General features: G+C 68.0%; 4 protein-coding genes across 5 annotated transcripts; 3 read left to right on the plus strand and 1 right to left on the minus strand.

Annotated features, from left to right (window-relative positions):
- Positions 1-3,607: 3,607 nt before the first annotated feature.
- On the plus strand, positions 3,608-5,797 carry RAD9A (RAD9 checkpoint clamp component A). The gene is made up of 11 exons (XM_056491939.1): positions 3,608-3,743; positions 3,822-3,892; positions 3,989-4,123; positions 4,211-4,325; positions 4,409-4,508; positions 4,632-4,741; positions 4,821-4,927; positions 4,999-5,063; positions 5,138-5,239; positions 5,319-5,529; positions 5,601-5,797. Exons 1-11 carry the CDS (start codon positions 3,710-3,712, stop codon positions 5,697-5,699), a joined length of 1,149 nt encoding a protein of 382 aa, XP_056347914.1. The 5' UTR covers positions 3,608-3,709; the 3' UTR covers positions 5,700-5,797.
- Positions 5,758-8,483, minus strand: PPP1CA (protein phosphatase 1 catalytic subunit alpha). Its single transcript, XM_056491940.1, has 7 exons — positions 8,390-8,483; positions 7,780-7,911; positions 7,463-7,693; positions 7,138-7,242; positions 6,826-7,049; positions 6,242-6,376; positions 5,758-6,120 (listed from the first exon to the last, which is right to left on the minus strand). Exons 1-7 carry the CDS (start codon positions 8,442-8,444, stop codon positions 6,010-6,012), a joined length of 993 nt encoding a protein of 330 aa, XP_056347915.1. The 5' UTR covers positions 8,445-8,483; the 3' UTR covers positions 5,758-6,009.
- A 1,208-nt stretch (positions 8,484-9,691) lies between these two features.
- Positions 9,692-18,714, plus strand: CARNS1 (carnosine synthase 1). Its single transcript, XM_056491941.1, has 10 exons — positions 9,692-9,983; positions 11,769-11,787; positions 12,279-12,510; positions 12,751-12,840; positions 13,102-13,589; positions 13,852-14,032; positions 14,585-14,670; positions 14,959-15,190; positions 15,266-15,537; positions 15,647-18,714. The coding sequence occupies exons 2-10, from the start codon at positions 11,785-11,787 to the stop codon at positions 16,871-16,873; spliced, it is 2,811 nt and encodes a 936-aa protein (XP_056347916.1). The 5' UTR covers positions 9,692-9,983; positions 11,769-11,784; the 3' UTR covers positions 16,874-18,714.
- Positions 18,715-18,838: 124 nt separating this feature from the next.
- On the plus strand, positions 18,839-22,798 carry RPS6KB2 (ribosomal protein S6 kinase B2). 2 transcript variants are annotated; one of them, XM_056493195.1, is made up of 15 exons: positions 18,839-18,958; positions 19,586-19,620; positions 19,701-19,821; positions 19,908-19,976; positions 20,043-20,190; positions 20,475-20,532; positions 20,617-20,717; positions 20,791-20,881; positions 20,965-21,055; positions 21,177-21,284; positions 21,378-21,440; positions 21,510-21,587; positions 21,662-21,769; positions 21,842-21,954; positions 22,338-22,798. In XM_056493195.1, exons 1-15 carry the CDS (start codon positions 18,887-18,889, stop codon positions 22,504-22,506), a joined length of 1,425 nt encoding a protein of 474 aa, XP_056349170.1. In that variant the 5' UTR covers positions 18,839-18,886; the 3' UTR covers positions 22,507-22,798. The 2 variants fall into 2 exon arrangements, with proteins under 2 accessions (XP_056349170.1, XP_056349171.1); XM_056493196.1 differs by having other exon boundaries at positions 18,851-18,958; positions 21,665-21,769.
- Positions 22,799-22,954: the final 156 nt, after the last annotated feature.

The following is a 22,954-nucleotide window of genomic DNA, read 5'->3' on the forward strand; positions in this document are numbered from 1 at the left end:
TCCGACTGCCAGAGCCCCTCGTCCCGTCCCCTCGTGGCCCTCATCCATGAGTGGGTGCTGCCGCGGGGAGAATAACGTCCTGGCTCCCCCCAAAAAAAGCTTTGTTTAAAACAAAGGCGCTGGGAGCGCCGGGAAGGGCCGGGAGGTAACAGGCGGATTCGCTTCCACTCCAGACCCCGGCCCTGGCCAGGTCCGAGCCCTCCCAGCTGCGATCGCATCCTCCCCGCTTTCTCCGGGACACGGGGTGCCTGCTCGGAGCGCAGCAGGACCCTCTTTCCCCAAATCCACCGGGACACTGGGTGCTGAAGTCATTAGCACCAGTGTGGGGACGCCCCGTAGGGATAAACCACACACGGACGTGGTGCTGGCTGATTTATTGCTTGGGAAGTGCGGATATGGTGTCGAATCCATGAGGACGCGCCCAACAGACATGTCAGGGGTGACGAGGGGGGCTCTGGATCTCCTCCCCCGGGTAAATGCGGGATACCCCACAGCCCTGAGGATCCGGAGGAGCTGCGGAGGTGTCGGACGGAGCTGCCCAAACGATCCACGGCTGGACGAAGCTCCGGCCCGGCTCCCCGGCAGCGTGTCTGGGGGTGTCCGCTCGGAGTGGGGCCGGCCCCCTCGCCCCCCCAGCCGCAGGGCAGGGTATCTGGTTTCCCCCCCGGGCCAGCAGATCCCGCCAGCGGCGCTGGAGCAGTTGGGAAAAGCCGCCGGCCCGTCCCCGGGGGTCTCCAGCCTGCCGAGGCGGCGGGGCTGCCCCTCGCTGCCTTCTCCCCTCCCCATAACCCAGCGCTGCGGGAGTTTGGGGAGTTTTCCAGCTGCCACGGCTCCCGCTGGGCCAACACCTGAGGAAGGAGAGGAGGAGGAGGAGGAGGGAAACGTGTGCCCCGGCGGACGCGGCTGCCGGCTTCCCAAGCGACTCTGCTTGTGCCAGCCAGGCGGTGCCAGGACGGAGCCCCCGCCCCAGGACAAAGCGGGCACAAGGCACAGGCAGGTCAAACCGCTGGGAAGGCTCATCCCCACATCCTGTCCCCCTCCTCCTCCTCCTGCTCGCCCGGTGCCCGCAGCGGCTCGGCGTGGGTGAGGCCGTGCCCGCCCTGCCCTCGGGGCCGCGTCACCGGGCAGCTGAGCTCACCTCCATCCCACCCCGGGCCGCGGCTCCTCCGGCCGGCGCCACGGCCAGCCCGGCCTCCCACTGCTGACCTTTGCGGCCGACAGCCGGAGGAGGGAGAGACGGGGGGCTGCCCGCACCCAGAAATCCCGGCTTTAGCCCCAAACCGCCCGCCAGGCGCGGGCTGAGAGGCTCCTTGGGGACACCCCTGGGGCGCAGGCAGGGGCACGGAGCAGCCATCCGGCTCGGCGTGTCCCCTGCTGCCGGGCTGGCAGCAGGAGCCCAGCTGTGGCCGTCTGTCTCCCCGAGCCGCTGCCTGGGCGAGGGCGCCGTGCCATGTGCCGGGAAGGAAGCCGGAGGAACGGGAAGGACGCTGGGAAGCAGCCCCCAGCCCAGCGGGTGCGAGGGAACACCCCGTCACCTTCCCTGCTATCCTGAAGCTGCCCAGCCCCAGGGGTGGTCCTAGGAGAGGCGCAGCTGAGCCTGGGGGTGCTGGAGCCCCCTGAGGGCTGCCAGGCTCCTGCTCCCGGCCCGTATCCAGCCCGTTCCCTGGTCGGTGCTGGTGGGAAGAAGGAGGGGTGGTCTGGCCCTGGCCCCCGCTGAGGTGTGTGTGTCACGACCGCAGCCAGCTGCGTCCTCTCCGCAGCCCCATAAAACGCCGAGCCCCGAGGCCAGAGCCCCTCCTGGGGACGCCGGCTCCAGAGGAGCCCGGCTGCTCTGCCAGAGCTGGAACGGACGCTTGCACACAATTCCGTCCTCCTCCTCCTGGGAGGAAGGGAAGTAGCCAGTGCTCACCCCAGGAGTGGAGGAGCCAGATCCGGCTGGACCCCGAGCCCAGGCCAAGGCAAGCCTGGGAGTCCCTGGAGCGCTGTGCTGGCAATTCCAGCATAGCCCCGAACACGTGGCTCCGGCCACGGAGCCCCCACAAAGGGCAGGAGTTTGTGTACCTGGAGGGGATGCGGCGAGTGGGCTGGGTGTGAAATCCCAGATAAAAGGCACTGAGCACACCAGACAGGGAAAGGAGGAGGAGAGGCTGTCACCATGTCCTGGAGGACGGCAGCCATGGGAAAAGTGCTCCCTTTGCCATTCCCCTCTGCTCAGGTGCCAGCCCTGCTCCGCAGTGGGGCCCCTCGGCTCGGGCTCCACTGCCACCGAGCCCGGGAGGAGGGACTTGGGGAGCGGCTGCTCCAGCGGCAGGCAGGGGCCGGCTGGAGGACCCTGCTGTGAGCGCGACTCGAGTTCCTCGCAGCCACATCCCCGCGGCTCCCTCGAGGCCACAACTCCAGAGCCTGTCGCCCGGGCTGGCTGCGAGCACAGGCTGCTGTTTGAAACAGTGTCATATCCCTGGACGTGCTCCTGGCCACACTGGGGCACCTGGGCCAGTAGGAAATGTCCCTGTCCATGGCAGAGGGCTGGAACAGGGCTTTAATGTCCCTTCCAACCCCAACCATTTTGGGATTCTATGGACCACCCATGGATGCACCTGGCCAGCCCAGAATTTCCAGTGTATCCCCACTGGAGAATTCTAAGACACCCCCAAAAATCCATCCCTGGAAGTGTTGCATGGAGCAACCTGGTCTAGTGAATGGTGTCTCTCTGCCTATGGCAGGGGATGGAACTGGATGAGCTTAAAGTCCCCTTCCAACCCCAACCGTTCCATGGGATTCTATGGGATGCACAGCCAGCAGCACCTCCACCATGGAGAGGGACCATGGAGTATTAACTTGCAGCATCCCGCTTCCCATGTGCCCCCGGGAGATAGGGACCCCCAAAACCCCGCGATCTCAGGAAACACTGGAGCAGCTCCAGGGAGTCGCAGCCCTTCCTGGGGAGCACCGAGAATGCTGGAAGCGGCAAAAGGACCGGGAGGTGCAGGCAATGCGGCGGAAGGGCGATCTCACCCGGGATGCGAATGAAGCGAGGGTTAGGGTGCTGAGAGGCACAAACACGGAATGATCCCGGGAGAGCCCCAGGATGTGTCGGGAGGCCCCGGGAAGGAGCCGGTGAGGGGCTGAGCGCAGGGAGCAGCGCTGAGGGGCGCGTCGAAGCCCCATTGGCTGAGCCGAACGTCACTCTGGGCACTACCCAATAGAGCGCTAGGGGAGACGGGACTTACCGGCGGGGCAGCCCCGAGAGCAGCGGGGCCGGAGCCCCGCCCCTCCCGCCGGTCACGTGAGGCCATCGCGCCTCTCGTCACGCTCCCCCTCAGCGCGGACCAATTGACTGCCGGCGGAGGCGGGACGAAGCGGCGCTCCCGGCCAATGGGGAAGCGGCCTGGGAGGGCGGGCGCGGGAAGCCGGGAAGGCACCGGCGGGGCACGGCGGGGAAGAGGCCGGAACCCCCGGGAAGGGACGGGGCCGGGGGGCAGGGGGACACCTCTGCGGGGCCGCTGCGGAGAAACGGCACCGGCGAGACGGGGAGGGAACAACCACCGCGGCGGGGGCGGCGGCGCGGCCCGAGCAGGAGCAGCTGGGGGGCGTGGCCTAACCCGCAGGCTCCGCTGAGGGGCGTGGTCTCGCGGCGGAGGCGGGGCCCGGGGGCGGCGGGCGCGAAGCCCCCACGTGCCCTCCCGGTGCCGGTCCCGGTCCCGGTGCCATGAAATGTGTCATCGCCGGGGGCAACGTGAAAGGTGAGCGGGGCCTGTGGGCCCGGGGAGGGCGGTATGCCCGGGGAGCCCTGCCTCACCCACACACCCTCTCCTTCGCAGTCCTCGGCCGAGCCGTGCACTCCCTGTCCCGCATCGGCGACGAGCTCTACCTGGAGCCCACCGAGGGCGGGGTATGCAGCATCGGGGGGGCTGAATGGGAGCTAGGGGGGCACCTGTGCCCCCCTCCCGCCCTGCAAGCAGTGCCAACACTGTGGCTGTGTACCCAGCTGTCCCTCCGTGCTGTCAACTCCTCCCGTTCTGCCTTCGCCTCCTTCCTCTTCGCGCCCCTCTTCTTCCAGCTGTATGAGCCGGGCGGCACCGGGCCCGACACGGAGCTCTTCCGATGCAAAGTCCACATGAAGGTGCAGTGCCCTGCCCGGGCCCCCTCAGAGCTCCTTGCTGTTCCAGGGGCCCCAGGCAGGTGACAGTCCCCATATCCATCCCCGCAGTCCTTCCTGGGCATCTTCCGCTCGCTGCCCTCGCTGGAGAAGTCAGTGGGGAAATGCCTCATCCTGCTCAAGCCCCGTGCCAGCCGCCTGGTCCTGCAGCTCCACTGCAAGTACGGTGAGTACCAGCGGGGACACGGCCTGGGGAGGGACAAGCTGGCACCGCATCCTGTCCCGCTGAGCCGCTGTCCCCCCCGCCAGGCGTCACCAAGACACACAACCTGGCCTTCCAGGAGTGCGAGCGGCTCCAGGCCGTGTTCGACATCCAGCGCTGCGCCAGCCGCCTCTGCGCCCCAGCACGGTGAGGGGGCACACCACGGGGGTGGCACTGGACTGGGCAAAGTGGGATGAGGGCGGATGGAAGGCGAGACCTCGGCCAGCCCTGCAGGATTTGGGGTGCTCAGTCCCCTCTTGTGCCTCTCAGGGTGCTGGCAGAGGCCGTGGTCCACTTTCCCGTGACGGTGGCTGAGGTGACACTGGGAACTGGCCCTGGTGGCAAAATCGGCCTGCGGAACTATGTGGAGGAGGAGGCAGGTGAGTCCTGCAGAGTAAGGGGCCTCCCCCCACCTTGGGGTGCCCTCCAGCTCCCCACCCACCCCGTTTTCCCCTGCAGAGCTGAGCAAGACGATGGTGACGGAGCTGTGGCTGGCTGAGGATGAGTTCCAGTCGGTGGCCGTGGCCCCGGGCTCCCACATCACCTTCTGCCTCAAGGAATTCCGTGTGAGTCCCCACCCAAGCCCCCCAGCCCCGGGTCACCCCCTGGTCCCCCTCACCCTCCCCTTTGTCCCCAGGGGCTGCTGAGCTTTGCTGAGGCCTCCAACCTGCCCCTCACCATCCACTTTGACGAGCCTGGCAGGTAGGAGCGGTCACCATGTCCCCACCCTGTGCCAGCCCTGTCCTGGCACCGCCTCAGCCCTTCTGTGTCCCCAGGCCGGTGATCTTCACCCTAGATGACACTGTCCTGGAGGTTCACCTGGTGCTGGCCACCCTCTCTGACCTTGAAAGCAACTCCCAGTCCCCTTCAACCAATGGGTAAGTCCCAGACAAGCCCACCAGCCGCTGTGAGCAGGGAGCAGAGTGAACATTCCCAATCCTGCTCTGTCTCCATCAGTGTGTCCCACCTGCCTGCCCCGTCAGACGACTTCCCCGACGACCTGGAGTCCTACATGGTGGCCATGGAAACCAGCGAGGTGGGCTTAGAGGGGCTCCCCAGCCCCACCTTCCCCCTGCGCACCCCTCAGCCAGCCAAGAGCCAACCTGAGGAGGAGGAGGAGGAGGAGGAGGAGGAAGGAGCTGTGCCAGGGACCCCCCCGCACAAGAAGGTGAGGGGTGGGTGTGCCTGGGGGCAGCGGGTGGGCAGAGCCTCCTCCTGACCCCCCATTTCTCCCCACAGTTTCGCTCCCTGTTTTTTGGCTCGGTGATGACACCAGGAAGGCCCGGCCCAGCCACCAGCCAGGAGGTGCTGGCGGAGGACAGCGACGGAGAAAGCTGAGCCCCGAGTCACTGCCACCCCCAGCCTCCATCCCACCAGCAGGACAGGCACCCCCCAGTGACCCATTACAAGTTTATTCCTCAAAAAATCCTCCTGCCCTCCCCCCTCCGCTGCCACCCCAGGGCTGGGCTCTGGGCTCCGGGCTCCCCCCTCGCCCCGGCACTCCCTGCCCTGGGCCTGGATCTGCTTTGGTGGAGCGTGGTGGGGGAGGGGCAGGTTTCTACAAATAAAAAAACGAGTCGAAAGAAAAGCGACCTGATGCTGGGGCGGGGGGCTGGGGGGCGTGGGCAGCACAGGGACGGCTCCCAGCTCATTTCTTGGCTTTGGCAGAGTTTCGGGGAGGGGTGACGGGGCGCCCAGCGGGGTTCAGCCCGCTGAACTGCCCGTATTTGCCCTTGTTCTTGTCGGCCGGCTTCAAAATCTGGGGGGAAGGGGGAAAGAAATCAGTGAGCTCCTGCCCCAGCTCTCCACTCCCCTGGAGGCTAGAACTCCCTGCAGCCCTCCCAGCAGGAACTGAGGGTGTTTCCCCTCCCTGCGCTCACCTGGAAGGAGCACATGAGCGTCTCGTCCACGCTCATCATGGCGCCGGCATTGTCGAACTCGCCGCAGTAGTTGGGGGCCGAGAAGAGGGTGACGAGCTGGCGCTTGGCGAAGAACTCATAGCCGTCCTCCACCACCTGGAGGGGGCACAGGGTTGGCAAAAATCCACCCCGTGGCCAGCATCCACCTGCCCTGGCAAATTCCCAGTCCTCCAGGCTGAATATCCAGCCCTCTCTAACAGGGAGATTACTCCCTTCCCCGGAGCAAATAGCCACCACTGGGACAAACACCCACTGCCCCAGGGCAAATATCCATCTCCAGAGTGATTATCCAGCCTCTGGGAGGAGCAGCCACATCCAAGGGTGACTGTTCATCCCCCCGGGGCAAATACTTCGACATCAGAACAAATACCCCCAAATGCTGAGGTAAATACCCAAATCCCAGGGCAAACACCCCCAGCATTCCAACCCACACGCTCCTGGAGTACACATTGCCTTTGAAGGGGAAATACTCGGGGTAGAACCACCTGACACCCACTGCAAACCCAAACCCAGATGTTCCCAATATCTGGGGGTCCCAGTGGTACCTGGTGTGCCCGGCAGATGAGGTCCAGGTCGTGCTTGTGCAGGAATTTGGCCACCACCTCGGCCCCGAAGGTGAAGGAGACCCCACGGTCATTCTCCCCCCAGCCCTGCACGTCCTTGTCGGGGTCAGACCAGAGCAGGTCACAGAGCAGCCCCTGATCCGGGACATCCGTGGGCCGCATGATCCGCCGGATCTGCTCCATCGACTGCAGGTCTGGGGACAGCCCTGTGGGAAAGGGGCACCCCCAGAGCTCAGCACGGAGATCCCATCCCTCCTCCAGCCCTCTCAAATCCCTGGGAAGGGCCATTCCCACCTCCGTGGCAGCAGAAGATCTTCTCATCCACGATGGCAGCAATGGGCAAACAATTGAAGCAGTCAGTGAAAGTCTTCCAGAGCTTGATGTTGTATCTTCGCTTGCCTGCAGGGGACAAAGAGAACTTGGAGGTGTCCTTGGGGACAGCACTGGGGTGAGTGAGACATGGAAAGGCAGGACGACACAGAGGAAGGGCAGGAAGACATGGCTGGGAGGGAAGGAGGTCACAGGCAGGGTCAGTGTGGGAGAGCACTGGGACAACACCAGCAAAGGGGGAGCCCAAGGATGCCAGCGGGGTTTTGGGGGGCACAGCCTGGGCACTCACACTCGTCATAGAAGCCATAGATGCGGTTGATGCTGGCACACTCGTGGTTGCCCCGCAGCAGGAAGAAGTTCTCAGGGTACTTAATCTTGTAGGCGAGCAGCAGGCAGATGGTCTCCAGCGACTGCTTGCCTCGGTCCACGTAGTCCCCCAAAAACAGGTAATTGCTCTCAGGGGGGAAGCCCCCGTACTCAAAGAGCCTCAGGAGGTCGTAATACTGCCCGTGGATGTCACCTGGGGGAGGGGACACAGGCTGTGAGTGGCACCCTGCAGCCCGCCCCTGCCACCCCAGTGCTGCCCAGCAGCCACCCAGGCCTCACCGCAGATCTTGAGGGGTGCTTCCAGCTCCAGCAGGATGGGCTGGCTCAGGAAGATCTCTCGGGATTTGAGGCACAGCCCGCGGATCTCGTTCTCAGTCAGCTGCACGTTCTTCCCTGGCCGCGACCCTTGGACTGGTCCCAGCACAGAGAACAGGATCAGGGACCCCAACAGCACCCCAGGAACCCCTGATCTACCCGCCCCAGCCCTCCCTGCCCGTACCCTGCAGGCCCTCCAGGCTCAGCTGCAGCCCCCAGACCCTTCGGGGCACCCCAAAACCCTCCAGTGCCCCCTCCGCGGGGCACAGACCCTTCGGGGACCCCCTATTTCCTCCGGCCCCCTTCCGCGGGGCACAGACGCATTCGCGATCTCCCCCCATTATCCTCCACGTCCTCCAGACTCATCTCCAGCTCCCCAGACTCCATAGGGACCCCCCTAAAACACTTCCCGGCCCTGACCCCCCCCCAAACCACCGCGGCCTAACCCGCCCCCGCTAGGCCCGGGCCGGGCACCCCCCCCGCGGCGCTGGGACACGGCCCGAGCTGGCCCCGAGAGGTTCCCCGAGCGGAGGGAGGGAATCTCGGCGCTCGGGGGGCGGCGGGGGCCGCTCACCCTCCAGGAGGCGGCTGATGATGGAGTCGAGGTTGAGCTTCTCGGTGTCCGCCATGGCCGCCCGCGCGCCGCCCCGCCCCGCGCGCCCGCCCAGAGCGGCCCCGGCGCGCGTGGCGCCCCCTGCTGGCCCGGAGGACTCACTGCAGCCCCTCGCCAGTGGGGCTGTCCCCGTGTCCCGCTGTCCCCGTGTCCCGCTGTCCCCGTATCCCGCTGTCCCCTCGGTCACCGTATCACAGCACGGGAGGGGCAGAAAACTGGGACAGCATGGCAGGGGGGCCCACAGCAGGGAGCCACGGCGGTGTCACAGAGGCAAGGGGACAGCCGTGGAGAGGGGACACACCCCGCTGGGGCTCCGGCAGAGGGACGTGCCTGGAAAGGGGAACGTCCCGGGGAAGGGGAACACCCCGGGAAAGGGGATACCGCGAGCAGAGAGCCTTCCCTGGAAATAAGAAGGTCCCGGGAAAAGGGGCTTTCCGGGAAATAGGACATCCCGGGAAGGGAGATAACCCGGGCAAGAGAACAACCCGGGCAGGGGGACACGCCGGACAAGGGATAGAGCTCGGGCAAGGGGGCACGGGGGCCAGCGGGGACGTGGACTCGTATCCTGGACCTGGGGGCACAGGGCTAGAGAGGGAGAGGGAAGAGCCTCGGGACAGATAGGGATTCCTGGGACTGCGAGGGGACACGGAGGGAACTAGAGATCGGTTTCCCAGTTCTGTTTCCCCACAGGAACAGCCTGAGGACATGGGAAAACACGAGGAGACAGAACGCTTGGCAAAGCCCAGGGATATCCCCACCCGGGGACTCTGGGGACACCGTCGGGAGCAGCACCGGGCGGTTGCCGGGAGACTGTCGCCACCCCGAAGTCCTCGGGGACCTCGCGAAGGCCGGGCTCCCACTGGGGACACGGGGCAGGGTGACACACCTGTGGCAGTGCCAGGGGTGGGGACATGGCTGTCCCCCGTCCACACTGGCTGTGCCATGCCTTCCTATGCCATGCCATTCCCTGAGTCCCATTCCGTGTCGTGCGGGGAGGTCGGGAATAGCTCCCGGGGCCTGCCCTGACATTTCTGCTCCGCGGTGTCAGTTTTACACCTGGCCCCGGGTGACCCCGTGCTGGCCCCGTCCCTACCCCCGGTCACTTGTCTCCTGCCCCAGTCCCTGTCCCCGTCCCCGTCCCCGTCCCTGTCCCCGTCCCAGCCCCCGTCCCTGTCCCAGTCCCGTGTCCCGCCCCGGTCCTGAGTCCCGCCCCGTACCCCAGCCCCCTATCCCTGTCTCCCAGCGGTGGCACCCCGACTCCGCTGCCCCCTTCGTCCTGCCACCCCCCTCGGTGTCCCGGTCCCCCCGGTGCTCACGGTCCCGCCCCGCCCCGCCCCGCCCGAGCAGAGCACGGCGACACCGCCACCGCGGGGACCGGAGCGGGCAGAGCCGCTGCTGGGGCCGCGACAGCACTGGGACCGACACCGCCAAACCGCGACAGACCCCGACAGCGCCGGGATCGGAGCGGGCAGAGCCGCTGCCGGGTGCGACAACACCAGGACAGACCGACACCGACAGACACCGACAGACACCGGCACCGACACCGACAGCGCCGGTGGGTGCGGGCAGCAGTGGGGGGGATGTGGGTGGTTTTGGGGGGCTGCTGGTGCCGGGGAGGAGGGAGCAGCGGGGTGGGGGTCGGGGCATGTGTGCACACCTGTGACAGCGTGCAGGTGACAGGTGGGTGATGACGTTCATGACACGGTGCGGGTGACAGGGTGCAGGTGACAGGGCAGTGGCACGGTGCAGGTTAGGTGCTCTGGCTGGCAGTGCGGATGACAGGGTACAGGTGACAGGGTACAGGTGACAGGTAGGTGATGTTCATGACAAGTTGTGGGTGACAGTGCAGGTGACAGTGCAGGTGGCAGGGTGCTGGTGGTGGTGCAGTGTCACCTGCTGGCGATGGTGCAGTGTGGGTGACGATGTGGGTGGCAGGCTGTGGGGGACAGGTACAGGTGACAAGACTCTTGGTGATGGTGCAGGTGACGGTGTTTACAATGACAAGTTGTGGGTGACAGGGTGCACGTGACAGTTCAGGTGACAGTGAGGGTGGCAGGGTGTAGGGCATGGTGCGGGTGACACGGAGCGGGTGACAGCGCGTGCAGGACCCTGCGGCGCGGCAGCCGCGCTAGTGGCCCCGTGCCTGCCGGTGGCGGTGACGGTGACAGTGACAGTGACGCCGCGGGCAGCTGGAACTAAGCCGGGGGACGTGCGGGCTGGCAGCTCCGCCACGCTGGGGACAGGGGGACAGGGCGGGGGGGAGGGCGAGGGGCGTGTCCAGCCTGGGGACGCAGGACAGGGGACAGGAGAACCCCATCAAGCTGAGCCATCCCCCGAGTCCCGCTGAGGCAGCTCATTAGTGACGGGGACAGGGACACGGACAGGGGTGCCAGCGCCTGGCGCGAGGTGGCAGAGGGGACAATGGGGCTCTGTGTCGCCTAATCCGGGGCACGGGGCCGGGGGTTGGCACCCCGGAGTGGCGCGGGGGGGTTTAAAGGCCAGACCGGCCGGTGTCCCCTGTGCCAGGCGTCCCCGAGCCCTCGTCCCCTGCGCGCTCTCAGGCCACGGCTCCCACCCCAAGGTACCGGGCGACACAGCTGTCCCTTGGGGACAGCAACACCGCCTCCCAGCTGGGGACGGAGGGGCACAGGGTGGTCCCGAGGCTGGGCGGGGGGCGGGCCTTTAGGGACCCCCCGTGACTGGGTTTTGGGGGGTCCTTGTGCCACGCCACCGAGCCGTGTGTCCCCCAACCCTGTCACCGGGTGCCGGGCTTGGGGACATCCTGGCTACCAGCGGGCACTGCTCGGCTCCGTGCCTGAGTTTCCCTCTGTGTTGAGCTCTGCCGGGCACCTGCTGGGAGAGAGGGCACCCGGGGGGTGGGGACACAGCGGTCCCTGGGTCCCTGGGTGCACCCCCAGGGCACCTTGGCACCCCCGGGATGGGGAGGCGCACCGGCTCTGCTGAGCTGGCACGGGATTACACTAAGCCGGAGGTGCCGGGGCTGGCACCGAGGGGACAACCTGAGGCCACCGTGACTGGCACCAGGGGGTCAATCTGGGGCCACCAGACCTGTCAACGAGGGGACAAGCTGGGGCCACAGAGATTGGCACCGAGGGGTCAGTCTGGGGACACTGGGACTGGCGATGAGGGGACAACATGGGGACACTGGAGCTGACACGGAGGTGTGCCCCAGAAAGCGTGCCAGGCTCTGGCGGGTGCTGTGGGACGATTCCCCCTAAGGGAGCTGGGGTTGGGACTCCCAGCAGCGGCTGGGAGTGGCCGGGGAGGGGTGGCAGGTCCCCAGGGAGCCGCGCTGACTCTGCCTGTCCTTCTCTTGCAGCCCCTCTGTCACCAGGATGGTGAGTGGCCCCCGGGTGGGGGGTCCGGGCGGAGGTGGGTGCCCCATCCCCGGATCCCGGCGGTGCCGGGCACTGGCGCGGGGCAGCGGGCAGCGTGGCGTGCTGTGCCCACCCGCCGCGTGACCCCGCGGGGACAAGGGGACGCTTTGTCCGGGAGCTGGCGGCCCCGGCGGCTGGCACTGCCCCGCTGTCCCCGAGGCGGTGGCGTCGTGCCCGGCTCCCGCAGCCCCCCAGCACCCTGACGCCCCCTCCCCACGAGTGGGCAGCGGCTCCTGGTGCCCCCTGTGCTGTGCCAGCCCCTCCACCCGTGTGTGCCCCAGCTCCCTCATGCCCACCCGGAATCTGCCCACACGCCAGTTCCGTGCCAGACCCGTGACAGCCCCGTGACGGCCCCTTAACCCCACGCCAGCCCCATAGCACCCCCTTACCCCGTGCCAGCCCCGTGCCAGCCCCGTGCCAGCCCTGTGCCAGCCCTGTCCCTGCTCCCGCAGCTCTCCATGTCTCAGCCGAGCCCGGAGCCGGTGCCCAGCCCGGAGGAGCAGGAGTGGGCAGGACCCGAGGCGCTGTGCCCGGGCTGGCTGGAGGACGAGGCCCCCGATGGCGAAGTGCCCGGGGACAGCGGGGACCCCGACTCTGCCACCCACGCCTACGAGCGGCTCCAGAGCGCCCTGTGCCAGGAGGGGCTGCCCCCCACGCTGGACTGCTCCGCGGAGCCCCGCACGGGTTGGGGACACGGGGGAGGGGGCACGGTGCCGGGCTGGGGGCGCGGGGGTGGCAGGGAGAGTGATGTGGGCACAGTGCCAGGCTGGGATAGACGGGTGGCAAGGATAAGGGTGGCAGTGGGATACGGTTTCAGGCTAGGGACACGGGGGGCTTGGGGGCTCCCAGCCACGCTGGGGTGCCAGGGGCAGCGTGGAGCCAGGATCCCCATCCCGATGCTGTTAACCCTTCCCTTCCCGGCAGGATTTGGCCCTCTGGACATGACCGTTTGCATCCTGGGCTCCCCCACCCCCTTCCTGCCTGTCCTGCTGGAGGGTGGTACCCGCTGCCCAGGTGGGTGCGGTCCCCTTGTCCCCACCCCGCATGAGACACCCTTGAGCCAAGAGCAGGTGTTCCCACACCCTGTGCTGTCTGTGAGGGAAACTGAGGCGGGGGAGAAGGGTGGCAGCAGTCTCCCGTGTCCCATTAGTCGCAATACACACCGGTTCAGCAGCAAATTTCCGCCCTCCGCCCCCTCAGCACCCCCTCCCATGGAGGACAGTTGGGGGCAGGGGGTGCGGGGTACCCACCGCCCCCCTCCTTGCCCACCCGCAGGTGCCATGGTGCTGTGCCTGTCCCCCACCTGGGCCAGCCGGGTGCCATCGGAGGTGTCCCCAGGCTCCTGGTCCCTGCTGCTCTCCCGGGGTGTCTCCTTCAAGGTGGGGGGGCACAGCGCCCTGGAGACCTTCGTGCCCCCCCGCCGTGCCAACTACGTGACGGGCACCTTCGCGCCGGGGGACCCCGAGGGCGGCTGGGTGGGCGAGCTGGCCCGTGACCTCGACTGCCCCACGGGGGGCTCGGTCCCGCTCGCCCACCGGCTCGAGGACACGCTGGTGGCCCGCTGGGTGCTGGCGGCTCGCGCCAACCTGCCTGTGCCCCCCACCCTGGCCTTCGTCCTGGGGACCAGGGGCGACCTGCCCGCCGAGCCCGCGGCCCCCGGGGTGAGGCTGGTGCGGCTGGAGGACCCCCAGGGCCAGCAGAGCCTGGTGCAGGAGGAGGTGGGCGCCTTCCTGGGGGGCACCGCCATGGAACCCTACAGCCAGGTGGGCACGGGAGGGGCGGGCGGTGTCCGTGGCACTGGGGGGCACTGGGTGGCACTGGGGGACACTGGGTGGCACTGGGGGGCACGGGGGTGCACGCAGGTGGCGGAGGGGCTGCTAGGGTGGCAACCAGGTGGCACTGGGGGGGCATGAGGTGATGGGGGTGCGTGCAGGTGGTGGGGTGGCGCGCAGGGCTGCACGCAGGTGGCGGGCTGGCTGTTGGGGTGGCACCGGGTGGCAGAGGGTGACACGGAGGTGCACGCAGGTGGTGGTGCGGCCGGCGGGGTGGCGGTGGCGGGGGACAGGCACCCGCAGCACCCACAGGAAGGAGGAGGGGGCGGCGGTGGCGCAGGCGGTGGGTGCCCGGCTCCGGGGGCTGACGGAGGAGGACAGCGTCTTGCTGGAGGCCATGGTGCCCACCGCCCGCCTGCCCGTGCCCCCCCCACGTAAGGCCCCCGCCCTCGGGCGCCCACCACCCTGGGGGGGCGGGAAGAGTCCCCCGGGGTACTCCGGGTTCCTGAAGCTGTGCCGGCCACGTGTCTGTCCCCTGGGGTGGGTGGGTGGGAGCCATCGGGGTGCCTAAATTACTGAGATCCTGGGGGAGGGCGTGAGGGTCACCCTGGATACCCACAATCCCCCCGGTTAGGGTTGGGGGACAATTTGCCACCTTGAACTCCCACAGACCCATGGGGAGAGGTGGGGAAGGTCACCCTGGACCCCCAAGGTCCCCCGCGGTGGGGGGGAAATGTCACTCTGGATTCCCAGGATCCCCTGGGGCAGGGCAGGGTGTTGGGGGTGCCCCCCTTTGGCTCCTGACAGTCGCGTGGGGCTGGGGATGACACTGGCCATGCTGTTCCTCTCACTCCCTGGGGCTGGGCTTAGCCGGGGCCACCACGGTGCCACAGGGAGTCCCAAAAGCCCGCAGAGGAGCGAGAGGTCTGGCAGGGCCGCCCCGTGCCCGTGTGGCGGCCGTGCCTGCCCTGTCCCTTGCCCCCCAGGCAGCCCAGCCCCGCGGCTGCCCATGGCCCTGCGCATCTGCACCCTCGTCTGTAGGTCCTGGGGGGACCGGCCTCAGCTCTGCCAGGTACAGCACGTCCCCACACCCTGGTGGCTCTGTGTGTCCCCAGCCTATGATGGCTGTCCGTGTCCCCATCTCCTGGTTGCCCTGGGTGTCCCCAAGCATGGTGGCAGTCTGTGTCTCCAGGCTGTGGTAATCTGTGTGCCACGTCCTTTGTGCCTGTCCACGTCCCCATGCCCTGGTGTCCCGAAGATTGGTGGCCATCCACATTCATGCCTTGGGTCAACGTGCCACCCACGTCCCTATGCCCTGGTGGCAGCTGGTGTCCCCACACATGCGTGGGTGTCCCCACAGGTGGCCTGCGCCGTGGGACGCGCGGAGAGCCCGGTGCGTCACGGCGCGGCGCTGCCCCAGGGCCTGGACTCCAGCCTGCAGCAGTGGGGGGTGGTGGCCCCCAGCCAGCGGCAGGCGCTGGCCGCGCGGCTGCGGGAGGCCACCGAGGCCGCCGTGGCCGCCCTCCTGGCCACCGAGGCCGAGCTGAGCCCGCAGCAGCGCGGTGGCACCCGTGCCCACACCGACATCCTGGGTGAGCGCGGCGCGGGTGACACCGCCGGTGCCCGCGGCCACCCCGCGGTGCTGAGCGCGGTGTCCCCGTCCCCAGGCGTGGACTTCCTGCTGGCGTGCGTGGATGACGCGCTGGAGCTGGTGGCCCTGGCCACCAACAGCCGGCGATGCCTGGAGACCTGCGTGCTGGCCGAGGCCATGGGGCGCGGCGTGGGCGAGCCCCGCGGGGACCTGCCGCGGCTGCTGGCCGAGGCCATGCTGCACCGGGCGCAGTGCCACCTGGTCGAGGGCAAGGACATCCTGCTCATCGGGGCCGGGGGCGTCAGCAAGAGCTTCGTGTGGGAGGCGGCCCGCGACTACGGGCTGAGGGTGAGCGAGCGAGGAGCTCGGGCCACCAGCGGTCTCAGGGTGGCGAGGGGTGGCACAGCCGCGGTGCCAGGGACGGCTGTCCTCCGGTGACGCCTCTCCGGGCCCGCAGATCCACCTGGTGGAGTCGGACCCAGAGCACTTCGCGGCGGGGCTGGTACAGACCTTCCTGCCCTACGACAGCCGGGAGCACCGGCGGGACGAGGAGCACGCGGAGCGGGTGCTGGAGCTGCTGCGCTCCCGGGGGCTGCGGCCCCACGCCTGCCTCTCCTACTGGGACGACTGCGTGGTGCTGGCGGCCCTGGTGTGCCAGGGTCTGGGGCTGCGCGGCCCCGCGCCCGCCGCCGTGCGGGTGGCCAAGCAGAAGAGCCGCACGCACCGGCACCTGCAGCGCTGCCGCCGCGGCCGCCCGCCGCCCGCCGCCTTCGCCGTGCCCTGCCGCCGCCTGCAGAGCCACGGCGACGTGGAGCGGGCGGCGGGCGCCGTGCCCTTCCCCGCCGTGGCCAAGCTGGAGTTCGGCGCGGGCGGCGTGGGCGTGCGGCTGGTGGAGAACGCCGGGCAGTGCCACGCTCACGCCGCCCGGCTGTGGAGGGACCTGCGCGACGACGCCGACCACCCGGGCATCGGGCTGGGCTGGGGCAACGCCATGCTGCTCATGGAGTACGTGCCGGGCACCGAGCACGACGTGGACCTGGTGGTCTTCGAGGGGCGGCTGCTGGGCGCGTGGGTGTCGGACAACGGCCCCACGCGTGTCCCCGCCTTCCTGGAGACGGCGGCCTGCCTGCCCTCCTGCCTGCCCGCCGACCGGCAGGCGCAGCTGGTGCGGGCGGCGCTGGAGTGCTGCCGGGCGTGCGGGCTGCGCGACGGCGTCTTCAACGTGGAGCTCAAGCTGGGGCCGGCGGGGCCGCGCCTGCTGGAGATCAACCCCCGCATGGGGGGCTTCTACCTGCGCGACTGGATCCGCGAGGTCTACGGCCCCGACCTGCTGCTGGCCGCCGTGCTGGTGGCGCTGGGCGTGCCGCCGGTGCTGCCCGCTCGCCCCGCGCCCCGCACGCACCTGGCCGGGGTGATGTGCCTGGGCTCGGAGCACGGCGAGACCCTGGCGGGCGGCGGCGGCATGGAGGCTCTGCGGGAGCTGCACGGCCGCGGGCTCGTCCGCCTCAACCGGCTCTTCGAGGAGCCCGAGGGGGCCGGCGAGTACGAGGAGCCGCTGCTGAGCGTGGCGTGCGCCGGGGCCACGCTGGCCGAGGCCTGCGAGCGCCTGCTGGGGCTCTGCCAGGGGCTGGGCATCGACTCCCCGCGATATCCCGTGGAGCATTTCTTGTCCCACTTCAAATAGCGCCGGGCAGGCAGCGGGGAGAGCGGGGGAATGGGTGCCCTGGCACGTCCCGGCACCCCCTCCCGCCGCCCCGCCGCCCCTCCCCGGCATCCCCCCAGCACCCCATCCCGCAGCCTGGCACCCCCGCACCACCCTGGATCCCAGTCACCTGCACTGCCACCCCATTGCCTAGCATTCCCCTTCATCCTGGCAGCCCATCCCCTGGCATCCTGACATCCCACCCACTGGGATCCTCCTTTTAACCTGGCACTCCATCCCCTGGCATCCCCCAAATCTCCTAGTGCCCCATCCCCTGGCATTCTGAAACCCTGTCTCCTGGCACCCTCCCGCTATTCTGACACTCCCAATCGCTGGCATCCCCTGTGTCCTGGCACCAGATTCCCTGGTATCCATCCTGGCACTTCATCCTTCCACCGCACTGACACCCCTCACCCTAAGGATCCCCCTCTCCCAGTCCAGGTACCCTAGCCCTGGCACCCCAAGCCCTGCTTAGCACCTCATTCCCTGCTTCCCAGCACTCCCCCCTTTTTCCCTACCGTCCCTCCCTGTCCTCCCACCCTTTCCCTACAGTCTCTGCCCCCAGCGTCCCCTGTCCCTGAAGATGGGGTTCCCATGCCTGGGACATATAGGGGGACACTGGCCCCTGCTGTCCCCGTGCCATCCCCAGGGTGGGGGCAGCCAGGACCCCCCCGAGGCACCCGAGGCCACCCCATGAGAGCAGCAGGTGAAGCTTCAGGTGTGTTGGCGCCTGCTGGCATGGGGAGACCCTACAATAACAAACCATTATGAGGGGACCCCATAATGGCAAAGAATTATTTGGACATCCCATAATAACAAAGACGTGTGGAGACCCCACAATAACACATCAGTGAGGGGAGACCCCACAGTAACTGACTGATGTGGGGAGACCCCACAACGAGACCCTTGAAGGGAAGACCCTACAATAACAAAGTGGCATGGGGAGAACCCAAAGTAACAAACCTGTGTGGGGAGACCCTACAATAGCATACCTTGAGTGGGAGACCCCACAATAACAAACTGGCATGGAGAGACCCTATAATAACAAAGGGGTACCCAGGGATTCCCTGGAGCAGTTCGGAAAACCCTCTGGGAAGAGACTTGTGTGGGGAACCCCTGTGATATAGGGCTGTCACTGGGGGGGCCCTACAGCAACACCAGAGACTCTACACTAATGCCCAGCCCCTGTAGTGTCCGGGATCCTACAATAACACAGGCACCCTACAATAACAGAACCCCTGTAGTGCCTCTGACCCTACAATAACAGCAGTGACCCTACAATAACACCCGTGACCCTACAATAACACCCAGATCCTACAGCCCTCACGACCCTACAATAACACCAGACATCCTACAATAACACAAAGACCCTGTAGTGCCTGAGAGCCTGCAATAACACACAGCCACTTTAGTGCCTGAAACCCTCCAATAAACCCCAGTCCCTGTAGTGCCCCTGACCCTACAATAACACCAGTGACCCTACAATAACACACAGCCCCTGTAGTGCCCCTAGTGCATAACACCCTGCAATAACACACGGCCCCACAATAACAGCCGTGACCCCACAACCGCCCCGGTGCCCCGCAGCCCCACTCGTCCCTTCCATCCCCGCGTGGGGTCAGCGGGATGTCCCCTTCCCTTCCCGCCCCCTCCCGTGACGTCACGGCGGCGCCGCTGACGTCAGCGCGGCGCAGGGGGGCGGGGCGGGGCCGGGGACCCCAGTAAAGGCTGTGAGCGGCCGCGCTGCCTCTGTGCTGTTCCCTGCGCCACCCCCGGGCACCCCCTGTCCCCGTGTCCCCCGCGCAGGGGACACCCCGGTGACGCGCGCGTGCGAGGGGCGTGGCGACCGGGAGGGGGCGTGGCAGGGGCGTGGCCGCAGTGGCGGGTTCCCCGAGGTCCCGATAAGGCGGCGACGCGGGGGCGTGGCGGGGGCGTGGCCGCGGCGGGGGCGTGGCCATCGGGGCGGGTCCCCGGGGGTCCCGGCACGGCGCCGTCATGGCGGGGGTGTTCGACATCGACCTGGAGACCGAGGAGGGCAGCGACGGGGACGAGCCCGAGCTGGGCGCCGTGAGCCGGCAGCGGGGCGCGGGGGGCGCGCCAGGGCTGCCACCGGGAGCGGCGGCTGGGGCGGGGGGCGCCGCGGGGACGGGGGGCACCGGGAGCGGGACGGGCGGTGGAGGCGGCGAGCGGCCCCGGGGCGCGGTGGGGACAGCGGGACCGGGGGTGCGGGGGGTGCGTGCGGTCCGCTCGGTGCCGGAACGGCTGGCAGGGGCTCGGGGGGACAGCGACAGGGGCAGTGACAGGGGTCCCGTGCCGGTGGCGGGACAGGGGTGTAGCCGCGCTGTCGGCGGGGACGCGGCGCCGGGGCACCGGGGGCAGCCGCGGATCCCTGGGGGGCAGCGGGCGGCTCCCGCTGGGCAGGGCCCGGCCTCGGCCCCAAAACATCCGGCTGGGCCGGCTCGGCGCTGCCTCGCCCCGCGCTGCCGTGTCCTGCCCGTGTCCTGCCCGTGTCCTGCCCGTGTTCTGCCCGTGTCCTGCCTGCCGTGACTCCCCTCCTCGCCATGTGTCCCCTACCTGCCGTGGGTCCTCTCTCTGCTGTGTCTCCCCTTCCTACCCTGTGTCCCCTCCTTGCCATAAGTCCCCTGCCCGCTGCTCCCCCTCTGCCCACCCCTGACCGCGAATTCCCTTCCGCAGGAGATGGAGCTGGAGCCCCGGGGGAACGGCCTGGAGTAAGTGGGGGACAGCCTGTGGGGGGTGTGCAGGCGGGGGACAGGCAGCGGGCTGTCTCCACTCACTCCTCTCCTGCCAGGCCGGTGGGACACTACGAAGAGATCGAGATTTCCGAGAGCAGCGTCAACAACGGCCCCGAGCACATCGGCCCCCACTGCTTCGAGCTGCTCCGCGTCCTGGGCAAGGGCGGCTACGGCAAGGTGGGGACACAGCAGGGCTGGGGGGACTCTGGGGGGACTCAGCGCTCCCCGACGGCGTCCCCAACCTTCCCTGCCGGTCCTTCCAGGTGTTCCAGGTGCGCAAAGTGCAGGGCACCAACACGGGGAAGATCTTCGCCATGAAGGTCCTGAAGAAGGTAGGGTCCCCCCGGCCCCCCCCGCCCCCCCGGCGACCCCTCCCCCACTCACCGCCTCCCCCCCAGGCCAAGATCGCCTGCAACGCCAAGGACACGGCACACACCCGGGCGGAGAGGAACATCCTGGAGGCCGTCAAGCACCCCTTCATCGTCGACCTCATCTATGCCTTCCAGACGGGCGGCAAGCTCTACCTCATCCTGGAGTGCCTCAGCGGTGCGGGATGGCTCGGGGGTCCCGGGGGTCACTCAGGGGGTCCCAGGGATGGCTATGAGTTGTCCCAGGGATGGCTCAAGGGGTTCCAGGGATGGCTCAGAGTATCCAGGGATGGTTAAAGCGTGACCTGGGGTGGTTACATTGTCCAGGAAGGGTGTCCAGGGATGACTCAAGGGGTCCAGAGGTGGTTTAAGGGTGTCCCAGGATGACTCAGATGTTCCCAGGCGTGATGGAAGAGCGTCCAGGGATGGCTCAGGTGGGTCCCTCTTGGTCACTCTGTGCAGGTGGAGAGCTCTTCATGCAGCTGGAGCGGGAAGGGATTTTCCTGGAGGACACTGCCTGGTAGGGAAGTGGTGGTGGTGGTGGTGGCTGTGGATGGGGTGGGCACCCCGGCATTGCTCATGGCCTCCTGCGATCCCACTGCAGTTTCTACCTGAGCGAGATCACGCTGGCACTGGGTCACCTGCATTCCCACGGGATCATCTACCGGGATCTTAAGCCGGAGAATATCATGCTCAACAGCCAAGGTGGGTTTGGGGGGGAAACTGGGGATCTTGAGGGGTTCTCTGGGGGCAGTGCTGACCTCCCCGTGTCCCTCAGGTCACATCAAGCTGACGGACTTCGGGCTGTGCAAGGAGTCCATCCACGACGGAGCCGTCACCCACACCTTCTGCGGCACCATCGAGTACATGTGAGGTGGATGCAGCACTGGGGGGAGTTTGGGGGAGTCTGTCCTGGCCCCCCACCCACTCAGGGCCCCTCTGCCCTCCCCAGGGCCCCCGAGATCCTGGTGCGGAGTGGGCACAACCGGGCAGTGGACTGGTGGAGCCTGGGCGCCCTGATGTACGACATGCTCACCGGATCGGCAAGTCCCACTGCTGCTCCTTCCTCCCTGGGGCCTGGGGGGGCCTCCCGGGGTGGCTGGGGGGTTGACCCCGAGCTTTCCTGTCCCACCTGGCTCTTCATGGCCCCCGGTGCCCCCTCAGCCGCCGTTCACCGCCGAGAACCGCAAGAAGACCATCGACAAGATCCTCAAGGGGAAGCTGGTGCTGCCGCCCTACCTGACGCCCGACGCTCGGGACCTCCTCAAGAAGGTGCTGCCCCCCAAAATTTTCCTCACCTTCCCCCACCCTTATTTATGTAGGTCCTCCCCCTCATTCCCATCTCTATCCCTGTTTCTCTTCCAGTTCCTCAAGCGGAACCCCAGCCAGCGGGTTGGGGGGGGCCCCGGCGACGCAGCCGATGTGCAGGTACAGGGGTGGGCAGGGGGTGCCAGGGGGCGCCCCCCAAATCCTGCCTGACGCCCCCAAATCCCACAGAAACAGCCCTTCTTCCGCCACATCAACTGGGAGGACCTGCTGGCACGCAGGCTGGATCCCCCCTTCAAGCCCTGCCTGGTATGGGGGGCTGAGGGGGGAGGCTGGGTGTGTTTTGGGGGGCCCTGTGGGAGCAGCCGCCGTGTTCCCTGCAGCAGTCGGAGGAGGACGTGAGCCAGTTCGACACGCGCTTCACCCGCCAGACCCCTGTGGACAGCCCCGACGACGCTGCCATCAGCGAGAGCGCCAACCAGGCCTTCCTGGTAGGGGGGACACAGGCGTGGGGGGACCCCCGGCACCCCCAGGCCTCCCCACTGACACCCCTGAACACACAGGGCTTCACCTACGTGGCCCCCTCCGTGCTGGAGAGCATCAAGGAGGGGTTCTCCTTCCAGCCCAAGGTGCGCTCCCCCCGCCGCCTCAACAGCAGCCCCCGCACCCCTGTCAGGTACCGGTACAGGGGGTGCTCTGGGGTGGGAGGCTTTGGGGTGGAGGCCTTTTGGGATGGGGGTTTCAGGGTGGGCACCAAGGTGGGGACAGAGGACAGTGCTGGAGGTGCAGTGGGGGGTGTGCATAGAGGGTGGAGGGGCTCAACCTGCCCCAAACTGGGAATCCAGAGAGACTGAGGGCAGTGGGGTGAGGGTTTGGGGTGCTTTGGGGTGAGGGAATCAGGGTGGGCCTCAAGGGGGAGAGAAGGAGTAGGGGAGGTTCATGGAGTATGGGGGAAGCTGGGGCCTCCAAGGGTGGGGAAGGAGCTCTGTGGGCACTCTGTGCCGCCCCTTCCTCACCCTCTGTGGGTGCCCCACTCATCCCCTCATGTGTTCCCCCCAGCCCTGTGAAGTTCTCCCCCTTCGATGCGTTCAAGCCGGTGGCCCCAGGCGACCCCATGGAGTTGGGGCCCCCTCAGCCCCCCCCACCCGAGGGCACGGCGCCCCTGCCCATCAAACCCTCAGGGGGGGCCAAGAAGCAGAAGGGGGGCCGGGGGCGGGTGCCCAGGTAGGGGTGGGGAGGGTGGGGGGTTTTGGGGGGGCCTGGTGCTCCCCATGGGGTGGGGGGGACCCCACGGTGCTGCTTGTGCTCCGGGGGGCTCATCCCCCTCTGGCACAGTCCCCTGCCCGCCGGGTTTGGGGGCACGGGAAACCCCCAGGGGTGTGGCCCCCCAGGAATGTGCCCCCGTGGGCGTGGCCTTTTGGGGTGTGGCCCCTCTGGGGGCACGGCCTTTGGGGTGTGGCCCCCCGGGGCATGGCCCTGCTGCTGGATGTGTGCCAATTAAAGGACTTGCTGAGGCTGTGGTGGTGCCTGTGCTGGGGCTGGGGGGGCCCACGGGGAGGGTGGGCGAGCTGCCCCACCAGGGAAGGGTCCAGGCTCCACCCCTGTGTGGTGCCCCGCCCCTTTATCAGGCTCCTCCCACTTACCACACCCTTTCCTTTGGCTCCACCCATTTCTCT

Source organism: Oenanthe melanoleuca, chromosome 5 (genome assembly GCF_029582105.1).
Source record: "Oenanthe melanoleuca isolate GR-GAL-2019-014 chromosome 5, OMel1.0, whole genome shotgun sequence".
NCBI classification, from domain to species: Eukaryota; Metazoa; Chordata; class Aves; order Passeriformes; family Muscicapidae; genus Oenanthe; species Oenanthe melanoleuca.